The sequence below is a fragment of the Callospermophilus lateralis genome, chromosome 7 (assembly GCF_048772815.1).
Source record: "Callospermophilus lateralis isolate mCalLat2 chromosome 7, mCalLat2.hap1, whole genome shotgun sequence".
NCBI lineage: Eukaryota > Metazoa > Chordata > Mammalia > Rodentia > Sciuridae > Callospermophilus > Callospermophilus lateralis.
Genome location: NC_135311.1, coordinates 133731328 through 133746859, shown reverse-complemented (window position 1 = coordinate 133746859; position 15532 = coordinate 133731328). Strand labels below are relative to the sequence as shown.

Below are 15532 nucleotides of genomic sequence, written 5' to 3'. Positions count from 1 at the left end.
CGCCATTGTGTAGAACGACAATGGACCAACGGAGACATTTAGAACCCCTGCCCCAGAGACGGGATTCTAATGAGTCGGCAGGTGTCTGTATTGTCCCCCTCGCCATCTCTGCCAATTGCCAAGAGAAACAAACTATTTTCCTCACGCATCTTCTCTTTTTTTAATATTTATTTTTAGTTGTAGTTGGACACAATTCCTTTGTTTTATTTTTTTATTTTTATATGGTGCTGAGGATCAAACCCAGGGCCTCAGACGTGCTAGGCGAGCGCTCTGTCGCGGAGCCACAACCCCAGCACCATCATGCATCTCTTTTAATATATTAACTGAAAATAAAGTCCACTTTGCCTGCAGACCTGGTACTTTGACCCAGAGACGGGATTAAGCAAGCTAACCCAGCAGGCTTGGCCCCGCGGTGGGCCCAGTGAAAGGGGTCCCCGGGCTTGGACCTTCAGTCAGAGGGTGAGCTGACCCCTCTGTGGTTGGAACTCTTTCAGCAAATCCAAGACATGGAGAAAGAAATGAAGATGCTGAGAGAGGAGCTGAGGAAGAACTGTTCTGAGCAGAGCATGATCTATAAGACGCTGCGGGAAAAGAGCAAGGTAGGTGGCCAGGGACAGTGGGAGCACTCAGGCCAGGTGCTCCTCACAGCGACCCCGTGTGGTGGACTCTGGTATTGGCCCCTCTTTCCAGATGAGACACACAGAGGTACAGAAGCTCCGGGTTCACCCAGGAGCTAGACATGGCAGGACTCGAACCCAGCTCTGACTCCCACAGTCCCTGTGTGACCACTGCTCCAGCCTGTCCTCCAAAACTACCCCCACCTCTAGGTCCTCCTGGATTTCACGTTGCTCCTCACAGAGAAAACCTTCCTGGCACACTCTAGACTCGTGCCCTCTGCCCCAGAGCACCCCAGACACACAGGGCCATTTGAATTTTAAGTCAACTAAAAGTAAATCAAACAATTCAGCTTCCCAGTTGCACCACCCACATTGACAGCTCCCCTGGCTGGTGCCACTGTCCTAGGCTGCACGGGTGGAGGACATTTCCACCATGACCTGGCGATCACAATGGGGAGTGACCACCTTGGACAGGGTTAAGGTGTCCTATGGATCACAAATGTTTTTAAAAAATCTAAACTGGAAATAACTGTGAGGATCCTGAGGTTGGGTGGGAAGCTCTCTGCTCTCCACCTGAATCATCTACTTTATTTGATGAGAGGACAGTTGTCACTAAGAAAACCAAGAACATTTTAAGAACAAAATCAAATGACAGGAAAACTCTGAGAGGATTTTGCTCAAGGAGGATCTGAGAAATGAAAACAAATACCCCAGTGTTTTCTCCAGTTTTTACTTAATATAACTGTTAGTCATTGAGAGATGGCATATTTTTAAATCACGTCATTATCGTGGATTGTCTATTTCTTTTTTTAATGCTGTCAATTTTTGCTCTATATATTTTGAGTCTGTATTACTAGGTGCATAAAGTTTTAATGCTGAAACATTAAAACTTCACAAGCTAGAATGCGTACTAGACAAGAAGCAGTCTGAAAATCTCATCTCAGTGATACTGAAACTTGCAAAGTTGAGTACATGTAAATAGAAACAACACAGAATAAAACCAACAGTGAAAAACACAGAGTAAAGTTTGATATTCACTAAATATTGAGAAAAGAACAAAATATTATCAAAAAAGTTTAGATGTGCAAAGTATAATCTTGGGAAAATATAGTCTTGGTAGAAATGAGAGCCATAGAATAAAATATACAAGGGCAAAGCTATGCTTGGTAAGAATTTGATAGGAATCAGAAAAACTTTTTGATGAATAAAATCATATTTGTAGAACTTACCCAGAAAAGAAGAAATACAGACAAAAATAATTTCAAAAAGAGTTTTAGAAATTGGAAACATAAAAAGCTATTAGATCACTGGCTTTTCCCTGAGCTATGAATTTTCCTCAAAGCAAGGCTTTGACTACATTCCACAAGTTTTAGTATATAACATTTTTATTATTATTTAAATCAAAGTCTTTTCCAATTCCCATTGTGATATCTTCTTTGAGTTGTGTTATCTTGAGGTTATTTCCTAATTTCTAAGCATATGAAGATTATTTTATGATTACCTTTTTGCTCTTGATTTCTAGCTTAATTATGGTGGTCAGAGAATATCTTCTGTGAGTTCAAACCTTCCATATTAAGACTTGCTTTATAACCTTCATGTGGTCAATATTAGTTCCACATATGCCCTTGAAAAAATGTGCATTCCGCATTCTTTGGATACAGTATTCTATATTCTATGTGTTTATTAAATCAAGGTTACCAATGATGTTCAAAACTGAAATTCTCTTATTGATTTTGTAATCTATAGGTCTGTTAGTCATTGAGAGATGGCATATTTTTAAATCACATCATTATTGTGGATTTGTCTATTTCTTTTTTTAATGCTGCCAATTTTTGCTTTGTATATTTTGAGTCTGTATTACTAGGTGCATATGGATTTGTCATTTTAATACTTTCTGTTTGATGAACCTTGTGATCATCATGAGATGACTCTATCTCTCTCTAGTAGTGTTTTTCCATTAAAGTGCACTTTGTCATTAATATAGCTCCATCAGCTACACTGGATTTCTTTTTTTAGAGTTTCATAAATATTTCTTTTCACTTTTTCAATCGATCATTCTTAAAATTTAGATTTGTCTCCTGTTAAAAGCATATAGATTTTTTTTACAAAACCCAGTTTGGCAATCTTCGTCTGTGAGTGCATTTGTGTATAATGTAATTGCGTGGTATATTGCATTTAAATTTATTGTCTTGCTCAGTGCCAGTTGTACCGCTTACGCTATGATGTTTTTCTCTCCACTTTTGCCTCCTGTGAGCTGATAGGGTTTTATTATTTCATTTTTCCCCTACCTGAGCTTAGAAAATTTTCACCCCTTCCCTCTTCTTTTAGTAACAGTAAGATACCCCAGCAAAATCTGGATACTTAGTGAGTGTTTTCTCCCTTTACTGTTCTTCTAGAGGTTATTCTAAGAATCGCAGCGTTCACTTTCAACTTGCCAAACCCAGTATTCCCTGACGAATCTGCCTCCTTGATGACATAAGGGCCTGAGACAGTGACACCATGCAGACTCACATCCACTGTCTGCATTTTCTAAACTTCCCTCTACATTTGAAACCCCAGAAGACATTGACAGTGTTTTTGTAGAGTCCACGTTCAAATCTGTGCATTAGCTGTGCCTTCTCTACATGTCAGGTGGCTCACGTGGGACAGTTTTTCTTCTGCTTAAAGAGTGTCCTGTCGTGTTTTCCTTCAGTATGGCTCTGCTGGTGACAAATTCTCTTAGGCATCTGCAAGTGCATGTGTGTGTGTTTGTGTGTGTGTTTGTGTGTTTGTGTGTGTGTTTGTGTGTGTGTTTGTGTGTGAGAGAGAGACAGAAAAAGAAAACACCCATTTTATCCTCCAACCTTGGAAGATACTTTGACTGAGATTTGAGTCTGTGTTGGCAGTTGCTCTCTTCAGGTGTGTCACTCTCCTGTCTCCTGGCTCCCATTGTCCCCATATAGAAGTGAGCTTTTATAAACCTGAAAATCATGCCTTTGTGTAATCTTGGGATGTTTTTAAGATTTCTTTTCCTTCGACTTACAGCAGTTTTGTGTAGTTTTTCTAGGTGTGGATTCATGTTTTATTTGCTTTATTTGGAATTCCCTGGGCTTCTTGAGTCCTTGGCTTCCAAAATCTCATTTTGGAGCTTGGCATTTGGAGTGAAAAGCTTCTGAAGGCCTTTGAACAAGGATTGACGTGATTACATTTGTGATTAATTATAATGGTGGAAATGACAGCTCCGATGTCCCATGTCCTCGGCACCATGCCAAACACTTCTCGTCTTCACACCAGCTCTATGACCTAGGAAGTATCTGTCTGTCTTACGAACGAGGGAGCAAGGGATGAGATGACCCACAGTGAAGTGGCCCAAAGCCACACAGTCGGTAAGGGGCAGAGCCAGGACAGGAGCCAGGTCCGTCTGGCTCCAGTTTCTGTGGTAACTATTGAGACTTTATGTTAAATAAAGTTTACAATTCAATTCCTCCATAGTCCTATTTTAAAATAAAATTGCACTTATTTTTAAATAAAATTCTAAATGCAATATCTCCTCTGATCAAGAAGGGTATTTAAACCCCAGTGTGCCCAAAACACATGTCACATAGCCACCTGCACCTAGAAGACTGTCCTCCCAGACAGGGCTGCTCCCGCCTGGTGGACCCTCCCAGCACACTGAAGAACATGCTGGAAGGAAATGCAGGAGGGAGGTTCTCAGGGCCTGGCCTGAGGCAGGAGCACAGTAAATCTCTGCTGACCGAATGCACTGATGTTCTGTGGCTCTGTTAGTGACATGGGGGACAGCACAGACAGGCTTGGGGACACTGGGAGGTAGAGCTGGAGCAGGGTGGCAGCTGAGGACGGCTAAGATGAGGGGCACACAGCACCTCCAAGGCCAGGCATGGCCTCGATGCCTCTGACACAGAAGTCAGGACGGCATCCCTTGCCCCTGCCCTCAGAGCCCACGCCGCTCACGGGAAGGCTCTGAAAGGCTTGTCTGGGGTTTCGTTGCCTCTGTCCCCGCCTCCAGCTTCCTGACAGATGGTTTGCAAAGTTGCTTCAGCACAAATCCTTTCACTTAGCATTTGCCTCCTATCTGAGTAGCGCCAGGGCCCTGTGCCGCCGCAGGTGCTCAAAAAGCAGATACTATTCAAAACCCAATAGAGAGGCTGCAGGGTCCCCTGACGGCCAGCAGAGGGCAGCATCGAACACTCCCAGGCTCCCCTCCCAGTCAAGGGAGCCGTGGGGAGCCGAGAGCAAGTGCCTCCTCTGCGGGCTGCGATTCTCCACCAGCCAGTGCTCAGCCAGCCACCCAGAGCGTCTCCACGGGCGAAGTGCTTAAAGTTCATGGCAAATACTTATAAGTAAACCCAACAGTAGCATTGGTCAATCCCCCGTGGGCCCGTTACTGAGGATGTTAGCATGATGCCACATAGTGTGTCCCCAGGCCCCTCTTACAAGTCACAACCACTCCTGACACACTTGCCGAGCCCTTGCGAAGGGCCAGAGCTTTCTAACGGTCCTTAACCAGCAGTAACCCTGCAAGGCGCTCCATACCACCGTCCCCTTCCGACAGGTGAGGACACTGTAGCCATGGACCAGCGGTGTGGCTTTCCTGAGGGCACAGGGACCATGAGGGATTGGGGTCTGGGGCAGGACAAACAGTGAAGCCCAAGGCACAGAGCCTGCTCCCTGTCCCAGGGGATAGCGCTCACCCCTGCATGGGCTGCAGCTGTCCCTCTGCCCCTGAGGGACTCAGGCCATTAGACCTCCTAGTGGAGCCTCCCCAGGGTGCATTAGAGCCACATGGGCCCCAGACACAGGCTTTCCTCACCCTTTCAGGTGGAAGAGAAACTTCAGGAGGACTCCAGAAAGAAACTGCTTCAGCTGCAAGAAATGGGGAACAGAGAGAGCCTGATTAAGGTCAATTTGGAAAGGGCAGTAGGTCAGGTAGGCGTGCTCCACCGCCCCCATCTCTGGCCCGGTTCCCTGCAGTCCTCTGCACCCAGGGGGCAGGTGGGGCGAGAGGAGGTGGCAGGGCCTGATTCCTGGGGGCCTCGGGACCAGTGGCCTCTGTGGCTGCTCCTCTGGGTGGCTGTTGCCGGGGAGCTCTCTCTTGAAGGAAGACCCCTCTCTAGCAGAGACCCAAGACTCGGGCCAAGCAGCCAGTCCTGGTTCCACACCTGCCCAGGCCCCTTGGCCCCAGGGTATCTCTAGGACATTCACCCCGAGTCCTGACCAGTCCCCAGCAAGTGTCTCAGTGTCCATAAGGAGACGCCACTTCTCTTAATAAAGTAAACCCCAAGCATCCAAAGTCCGTGCGAGATGGAGACAGTGCTGGACAGGGTGGTGAGCAGGCCTGACACGGCCGGGTAGGAGGCACCGTTTCTCCAATGCTCAGGCCCAGGATGGCTGGCGGGGCCCTCTTGGTACACAGGGCACAGGTGTGAGGGCCAGACCACCAGAGGAGGCTTCACCAAAGGCTCAGGGAGGCAAACTGGAACCCAGGACCAGAGGGCATGACCCCCAGAACATGACCCACCCAGGGCAGAGACCTCCGCACTTCCAACAGAGGTGCCTCCTGAGGGCAAGCGTTCCAGGGAACCCCCAGAACATTCTGTGTGTGGCGCTAGTCTTCCAATACTGTGACCAAAGTGCTGCCAAAAGGACGTAGAAGGAGACTTATTTGGCTCATGGTTTCAGAGGATTCAGTCCATGGTTGGCCAGTTCCACTGCTTTGGGCCTGAGGTGAGGCAGGCCATCATGGTGGAAGGATGTGAAGGAGGAAAGCTGTCAGCCGTGGCAGCCGGGAAGCAGAGAGGGAGGAAGTGGGGGAAGATACACCCTCCTAGGCACACCCCAGGGGCCCACTTCCTCCACGGAGGTCCCTCCCCCTGAGTCTACGCCACCCACGGGCCGACCCCCGGAGGAGGTGAGAGCCTCCAGGCCCAGCCCCTGCCCCAGGGCCCACCTCACGTGTCCAGAGGTGACGTTCACATCCACACCCCAATACGCGCCTGTTTTTCTGTTTCTGGGACGGAGGGCCCACCAGTCCTTCATCACACTCCCAGAGGCCTGTGACCTGCCTGGAAAGGATGACAAGCACAGTTCTCCAGGGTCCTCACACCCAGCCGCCCTTCCACACACACCCACCTCCGCCGCCCTGGGTCCTCCGGAAGGCTGCCAGCCTGCGCACCTGGGCGACCCCCTCTCTTTCCCTGCCCCCGCACTCCCCACGCACGCCGGACTTCAGGCCTGACTAGGCCTCTTGGCCAAGCGTCGACGTCTCATCATGGCTCTGGGCAGAGGTCACTCCAACACCCCACCAGCTCAGACTCAGAGATAGGATGAGCCCAGGGCCTTCCAGCCTCTCACCTCTGAGGCCCGGCCCCTGTCTGCATTCGACCCATCTGCAGCCCACTGACCTCAGGACCAAGCCCACGGAGGAGAAGCTTCTGTCCCCTGCCCTGGGCAGTCCTTCCTGTAGGCAGTCCACCCACCAAAGGCACTAGGGACCATTGCTCACAGGGCTTCTCCTGATAACCAGCTCCCTGGGTGAGCGGGGACCGTCCCTTGGTCATAAAACCAGAGGACAGCTTGGGGTGCCTCGGATCTGCTTCTGGCAGGAGGACCTCGGGGCATCCGTGGGACCTTGACCGTCTCCCTACTTGGCTTCCAGGATTTCTGCGGTGAACTCGTGGGCCTGGGGGCCTCTTGACTTTTCAGTTGATCCCGTGGCCTCTGGGTGCCCCCAGGGCTCTCATTAGAGTCTTTAATGACCACATTTTTCCAGGGGCCAAAAACGCAGACCAAGAGCTGCCATGCGGGTCAGTTCCCAGAGGACGCGGGGCTTCTCTGCCTCGGCCTCCTGCTGGACTCCAGGGCGCCCTGGGCTTGGGCTCTGTGAGCGTCAGCAGAGGCACCAGCCACCTCAGCCTGAAGACTCCAGCTCCCAGGAGGCCCTGGGCACCCGCGGCTTGGCCTGAAGCAAGGACCCTGACCTTGACAGGGTCCAAGTGCCCAGCGAGCGCCTGCTGAGTCCCCACTCCACGCCCGGGGACCAGGCTCAAGGGACTCAGCAATGAACGCCACAGAGTCTCAGGGCGCCTGTGGCGTTAGCACAAAATGGCAGAAGAGAGCGCGCCCCTCTCCCCAGGCGCCCTTGCTGATTGCACAATTTACTTGGGCTGACAGTCTCAATATTTATTTCACAGTCTGGTGCCAGCTTAGCAATTACAGAAGAGCGCTCCCGGCCCCAGACTTCCCATTGGATAAATTGGCAGCAAGTGGCGCTTTTAGGGCTTGAGACACATGTGCACGCAGACCACGTGCCTGGCTTGGGTCGGGCAGGCAGGCCCAGAAAGTAATTAAAACCTGCTGTTCTCCTTCCTTCTGTGGGCACAGACAGCCGCTTCTGGTGCGCAGCGAAGAGTCCCAAACCACGGAACGACCCCCTAGGCGTGCGGCCCGCCCAAGTGACTGTGTCCCTGGACCCGGGGACAGAAATGCACCCCCGCCCCGAGTCCACCCCTAAGGCCCACTGACCTGTCGCCCCCTTTGTGCCGCAGCTGGAGCAGTTCAGAAGCCAGATCATCAAGGCCACCTACGGGAGGGCGAAGCCAAGCCAGGACAAGACCATCACCGACCAGCAGGTCAGTGTGGCCCGTCGCCACGGGCTCCTTCGCTCCTCTTCGGGGATCGGGACGCCAGGCCCTGGGAGCATATGTTTCTGTTTTTGTTGGTGGCACATATTTTTCACACTGTCGCTACACCATAAAGATTTGTTTTGATTTTATGGGATTTCCTGGCTTTTTAAGTAAAAGCCAGTTAAACTCCTTTGAAATGCTCTTATGAGAATCAAGTTCAGCCACGCAGGACACGTCCAGCCACCGGCCACACACACACAGAGGGGCGGTCTCCCCTTAGTCCATGAGCCCTGGCTTCTTCCTCCCAGAGGAGGGGGTCTGGGGGTGGGCTGCCCTGCTAGTCTTCCAGGACCCTTTCCTGTCCTCTGGGTCACTGCACAGGTAAGAAAACACACCGTGGGCTGCGCCTGTGGGGCCCAGGAGAGCCCGACCCGCTGATTCCCACAGTCTCAGGCTCCGTGTTCCGAGTCACTGCTACAAATGCAGAAGGATCTGGGACCTCGCAGCTACGGTGCAGGCCTTTGGCTCCTAGGAATGACCTCTGCTCCTGAGCCCCAGGGACAGAATGGGTGCTCTCCCTAAGACCCACCTGCTGAGCTGGTGTCTCCAGCTGCCATCCTCTGGTCCCCTCTCCTGACGACACTCTGCATTCAACATCTTTCTTTTTCTCACCAGCTGATAGAGAAGATCACACAGGTCACCGAGGACAACATGAACTTCCAGCAGAAAAAGTGGACCCTGCAGAAGGAGACCCAGCTGAACAACTCCAAGCAGGAGGAGATGGCGAAGAGCATGGAGAAGCTGAAGGCGTCGTTGGACAGCTGCCAGGTGCCCCTCATGCTTTCCATGTGGCCCCCTTTGCCTAATTGGTCTGCTTCGTATTTGGGAAACTGTCCAGCTTTCTGGAACAGGGTGGGCAGCAATGCCCTGGTTCTCTGTACCCACCTCTTCTCCTCTTGGAGCACAGAAAACCAGGGACATCAAAAAATGCCTCCCAGGTAAAGAAAACACGAGCATCTTCCAGTCCAGTCACCCTCTGCACCAGAGGGTCCCGCATCCGCGGGTTCAGCCAACCACAGAGCTAAAAAATTCAGGGGGAAATGCAACTGAGCTGAGCACTGTCAGTCTACCCTAAATGATAAAGGCTAGCAACTGTGTACACAGCATTTACATTATACGAGGTAGGCCGAGCCATCTAGCAACGACTTAAATAAGATACAGAAGTTATATGCAAATACTGCACACTTTATGTAAGGGGCTTGACCCATCCTCAGATTGGGGGATCTAGGGGGGTGGAGGTGGAAATGGGGAACTCGAACCAATCCTCCATGATACCAAGGGACAGGGGACAACTGTACTGACTTTAGGAAGCCCCTGGGGCAGAGGAGGGAAATCCCATGTTATTTTCAAAGAAGCCAAAGAGGTTTCTGCCCATTATTCGCATTTATTGTCTGGCCCGGCAGTGAAAGCTACTTCCTCTGGTTACCTTTGGTCCCAGAGGAGCCGGGAACAGAGGCCCAGGCCCCGGGTCCCCACCGAGCTTATCACCGGCAGCTGCTTGTGCTTTCTGTTCAAATCTGCAGCTGCTATTTGTGGAGTTGGTGGGAATGCTTGCTTGTCAGCACTCCTTCAAAAACCAGGAAGCCACACTTTCTGACCAGCTTGTGTGTTGATGTCTGCAGGAACCGTGATAAATAGGAGAAGCCAAATTTGGTTCTATTTTCAGCCAAATTGTCTAAGGCAATTTGGCTTTGGAATCACACATACCTAAAAGGGTGTTCCCTAGACTCTCAAAAGGGTGCAAAAAATATAATTGGCAAAAAAGAAAAGAAATGACATTGAATAAAAACTGGGGCCACTCCGGATGACCAGGGTACCCTGGCTCCCTTGGGGCAAGGTCCAGGTGCTGTTCCCTGCCACAGGGTCTGAGCTCCGCACCTTCTGGTCTGTTTTCAGGCTTGCTTGAAAATGTCTTGCTGCAGCGGCGACCTGAAAAGGGAGGTGGACCTTCTCCAGCACCTTCAGATGAATCCACCTGTCCTGGGGCTCCAGAAGGTGACCCTGGACATCTTGAGCCACTCACTGTCCTGGCTGGAGGAGACGGAGCAGCTGCTGAAGGACCTCGGCATCCAGCTACCCAGCTCGGAAAAAGGTTCCTGGGATTTTTTTTTCTTCTTCTTCTTCTCACCTTAGTTGCGTGATTCTTAAAATGTCGTGATGAATCCTGCCGTGATGGGGCATCTGGCCGAATATTCCCTTCTCCAGACTTAGTTGGCTTAGGAAGTGATTTTTCTTAAAAAAAAAAAAAAAATACACAAGTGAGACATGATTGTCACAGAAATGAAACGTGACAGAGGCAAAAGGAAACTGGGAGAATTCCAAGTTATGCCGATTCCTGTCTCCCAGCAGGAACTCCTGTGATATTTTGTAACTTGCACAGCCGTGTCTCCTGGTAATAGCTGTGTGACTCCAGGAAAGTTACATAACCTCTCCACGCTTTAGTTTCCTCACCTGCAAGATGGGGATAGTAAGGAGCCGCCCCCTCTCGGGGTCATTGTGAGGACTGAAATGAACTGATCTCTGTAAAGTGCTTAGACTAGGTACCTGCACAGAACAGGCATTACACATTTATTATTTTAATTCTACGAAAAATAGTTTCCTATTACACCAAATGTTGCTTGAGTCTTGTTACTAATGTTGCATTGTTAAGGAAACCCCTGTTGGGTGGATGCACACAGACCTCCCTGGTGACAGTTCGTGGTGGCAAGGAATCCCCTGTCTGGGAAGTGCCAACTCTTATTTAGCCGGTCCCCTGTGGGAGCATGGAAGTTGCTTCCGGTCTTCCTGCTCCTCGATGGTTCCCAGGTGAACGCTGTTCCACAGACTCCTCATCTTCCCTTCCCGCTCCTGGGGTGGAAGGGCAGGGACCTGATTCCCTCCACAGGTCAATTACCTGTTTACCATAACCAGGCCCCGAGCACGCAGAGGCACGGTGGTGGGGCAGGAGCTGGTCACGGTTATGACTGTTCATGGAAAAACTCCTCCAACTGAATGTTTGAAATAATAGATCATAAAATATTGGGGGGAACAGGTGCTATCCTTGCCCTCCTACAGCTTTCAGTCTCTGGGGGAGGGAGGGCATGGGCATCCGTGGAAAAATCTCTCCAATAAACAAAATTTGAATGGTTGCAATTGCTGTGAAGAAGTGCAGGGTTTGAGCCGGTCAAGGGGGGCGGGGCATCTGCAGGATGCGCAGGACTTGTAGCCACCGAGGGGAGGGAGAGCGTTCTGGGTGGGCGGACAGCGTGGTGGTGGGGGTTAAGAGGCCAAGGACAGGGGCTGGTGAGCAAGGTAGGCACAGGCTGTGCGGGCACAGACCCCAGGGCCCTGGGGAGAAGCTTTATCCCAAAAGAGCAGGATGAGAGGTTTCGAGAAACTTGTGGGACAGTTTTGCATGTTGAGAGCATCAGATTGCAACATTGCTCTCGAGGAGGTCACATGAATTTGACATTCTCAGAGTGACGAGTGAGAAGACGGCAGTGATCTTCCACTCTGATGCTCAGTGTCCCCAGCGGGGTGCCTTCAACGTCATCCCAAAGGTGGTGAAAGGTTCTTGGGGGGAAAAAAATAGGCAAAAGCAAAAATAAGATTTATTTTATGTAAGTGCCGGCCCTCATTGTAGCACAAAGGAGGCGGGGTGTCAAAGGCCAGGGCAGAGGGACAAAGGACTGGGGTGCTCCCCACAGCCAGCAGCTCCCAGTCACGGTTGCTGTTCTCTTGACCATACCTGACTGTTGAGCTCACCTGAGGACAGGTGACGTGTGGAGCAGTCTTGTTCTTCCAGGCTGGGACCACAACAGGGGCCCTCGACTCTCTCCTGGTGGCAGTGGGGGGGTGGGGCCAACCTAGCTGTGCACTGTCCCTTCCCACTCCAAGCAATTTCAGTCACTGATGCCACGTCTATGAATCTAGCCATACCTTACTGTCTCTAAATGTAGTGGTAAAGTTAAACTGTCAGGCCAGCAATTCCAGAAAGGCTGAGAAAAACCAGTTTTAGCCAGCAAGGCTTAGACCTGCCATTTTTCTCTTTGGACTTCGTAGAGTCACAAGCTTTGAGCAGCATAAACTGGTCTCTGTAGACGCTCCTCCGTGAACATGCCGTGCGCATCTCCAAGAAGGTGGCGTTCCCAAATACGCGTCCTTTCTTGCTGCCCTTACCCCCAACTAGCTCCTCTTAAGATAATGTTCCATGGGACACCTGTGGGTGAAACCGTGCTCCAGTGGCTAGAGTCAGTGATGGCAGCTGCTGAGTTCTAAGAAGTCAGGAGAAAGGAAAGGTCAGTGAGCGCGGCCCTCCCCCACTGGATGGAAGAGAAAGCTGGTGGCAGAGGCATTTTCTCTCCCAGTGCAAGCAAAATTAGGGGAAGCCAGAGCCTTCTCTATGTTTTCCACCACTGACCCCAGCTCCCGGCCACAGCCATCCCAGGAGGAGCGGGAGGGGACAGTGGTGTTGACGACGTCGGTGATCATGGTAGATGATCAGTGGTGATGGTGATGATGGTGGTGATGGTGGTGATGGTGGGTGGTGACGGTGATGGTGGTAGTGATGGTGGTGGTGGTGATGGTGGTGGTGATGGTGGTGATGGTGGTGATGGTGGTGGTGATGGTGGTGATGGTGGTGATGGTGGTGGTGATGGTGGTGATGGTGGTGATGGTGGTGGTGATGGTGGTGATGGTGGTGATGGTGGTGGTGATGGTGGTGATGGTGGTGATGGTGGTGGTGATGGTGGTGATGGTGGTGATGGTGGTGATGGTGGTGGTGGTGGTGGTGGTGGTGGTGATGGTGGTGATGGTGGTGATGGTGATGGTGATGGTGGTGATGGTGGTGGTGGTGGTGGTGATGGTGGTGATGGTGGTGATGGTGGTGGTGATGGTGGTGATGGTGGTGGTGATGGTGGTGATGGTGGTGATGGTGGTGATGGTGGTGGTGATGGTGGTGATGGTGGTGATGGTGGTGGTGATGGTGGTGGTGGTGGTGATCGTGGTGGTGATGGTGGTGGTGGTGGTGGTGATGGTGGTGGTGATGGTGATGGTGATGGTGATCATGGTGGTGATGGTGGTGGTGGTGATGATGGTGGTGATGGTGATCATGTTGGTGGTGGTGATCGTGGTGGTGATGGTGGTGGTGGTGATGGTGATGGTGGTGGTGATGGTGGTGGTGGTGGTGGTGATGGTGATGGTGATCATGTTGGTGGTGGTAATCGTGGTGGTGATGGTGGTGGTGGTGATGGTGGTGGTGGTGGTGGTGGTGATGGTGGTGATGGTGGAGGTGATGGTGATGGTGGTGGTGATGGTGATGGTGGTGATGGTGGTGGTGGTGGTGGTGGTGGTGGTGATGATGGTGGTGATGGTGGTGATGGTGATCATGTTGGTGGTGGTGGTGGTGATCATGGTGGTGATGGTGATGGTGGTGATGGTGGTGGTGGTGATGATGGTGATGATGATCATGTTGGTGGTGGTGATGGTGGTGGTGGTGGTGGTGGTGGTGATGGTGATCATGTTGGCAGTGGGATGGTGGTGGTGATGGTGGTGGTGGTGGTGGTGATGGTGATCATGTTGGCAGTGGGATGGTGGTGGTGATGGTGGTGGTGGTGGTGGTGATGGTGACCATGTTGGTGGTGGTGATGATGGTGGTGATGGTGATCATGTTGGTGGTGGGATGGTGGTGGGATGGTGGTGGTGATGGTGGTGGTGGTGGTGGTGGTGGTGATCATGTTGGTGGTGGTGATGATGGTGGTGATGGTGATCATGTTGGTGGTGGTGATGGTGGTGGTGGTGATGGTGGTGGTGGTGATGGTGGTGGTGATGGTGATCATGTTGGCAGTGGGATGGTGGTGGTGATGGTGGTGGTGGTGGTGGTGATGGTGACCATGTTGGTGGTGGTGATGGTGGTGGTGGTGGTGATGGTGGTGGTGATGGTGGTGGTGGTGGTGGTGGTGGTGATGGTGGTGGTGGTGGTGATGGTGGTGGTGGTGGTGGTGGTGGTGGTGGTGTGGTGATGTTGGTGATGGTGGTGATGGTGGTGGTGGTGGTGGTGGTGGTGATGGTGGTGATGGTGGTGGTGGTGATGGTGGTGGTGGTGGTGGTGGTGGTGGTGGTGGTGGTGGTGTGGTGATGTTGGTGATGGTGGTGATGGTGGTGGTGGTGATGGTGGTGGTGATGGTGGTGATGGTGGTGGTGGTGATGGTGGTGGTGGTGGTGGTGGTGGTGGTGGTGTGGTGATGTTGGTGATGGTGGTGATGGTGGTGGTGGTGATGGTGGTGATCATGGTAGTGATGATGATCAGTGGTGGTGGTGGTGATGATGGTGGTGGTGGTGATGGTGGTGGTGGTGATGATGGTGGTGATGGTGATCATGTTGGTGGTGGTGATGGTGGTGATGGTGGTGATGGTGGTGGTGATGGTGACCATGTTGGTGGTGGTGATGGTGATGGTGGTGGTGATGGTGACAATGTTGATCATCACTCATCATCAAGCTCTGATTCTAGACACCAACCTCAGCATTTTACATAATTATCTCGGTTAGCCTCACAACAACTCTATGAAGTGATGGGGTCCATCATCCTCATTTTAGAACTTAGGTGGCCCAGATGGAGAGGGGAAGCTGCTGGAAGCTCTGCTGGGTGACGTCAGGAACGGCCCAGGGAAGAGGCCCTTGTGGCTTCACCTACCAGCTGCCGTGTGAATGGGGCGGCCGGCTGCGTGGTCCAGCGGGCAGATAGCAATCAACCAAAGGACCTTGAAACTGGCTGCACCCACCTCCTGCCTGGTTTCCCAGGCTCCCCTTGATAAGGGAATCAAAGGACTTTTACATTCTTCTCTGTTCGTTCAGTTGTTTGTGTCTGTTTCTGCAACACTTTGTTACAAATGAAAGGCTTCCCTACATGCATGGAAAACTGGCCATTCTCACATATCCAAGATACACAGTGTCTTCTGTGAGAAGACAATAGGGCCAGTTGTGGTGTAATATGCATTCTGTGTTCCTTTTTTTGTTTGTTTGTTTTGTCAGTGTCTGACCAACAGAAAAATCTGGAGGGAAAAAAAAATGAACCCTTGAGAGTATGGTCCCAGCAGGACAGGATGATGTGGGACCTTACTCTCACTCAGTCATTCAACAACTACTCACTGAGGGCCCACTGCGTGCCGGCCCCTGGCCACAACACTGACAACACCGCAGCCACACTACGGACTTCTCAGAACATTTGGATTTTTTATAACGAACACGTGTAACTTT

At 51.4% G+C, this 15532-nt stretch overlaps 1 protein-coding gene across 1 annotated transcript in view; it reads left to right on the top strand.

Annotated features, from left to right (window-relative positions):
- Window positions 1-15532, top strand: part of Fhad1 (forkhead associated phosphopeptide binding domain 1) — a 113006-nt gene that overhangs the window by 53864 nt on the left and 43610 nt on the right. The window contains exons 9-13 of the mRNA XM_077109975.1: window positions 495-599; window positions 5436-5543; window positions 8162-8245; window positions 8915-9067; window positions 10196-10391. Of these exons, the coding sequence (XP_076966090.1) occupies window positions 495-599; window positions 5436-5543; window positions 8162-8245; window positions 8915-9067; window positions 10196-10391 (646 nt within the window). The remainder of the gene's footprint in view (window positions 1-494; window positions 600-5435; window positions 5544-8161; window positions 8246-8914; window positions 9068-10195; window positions 10392-15532) is intronic.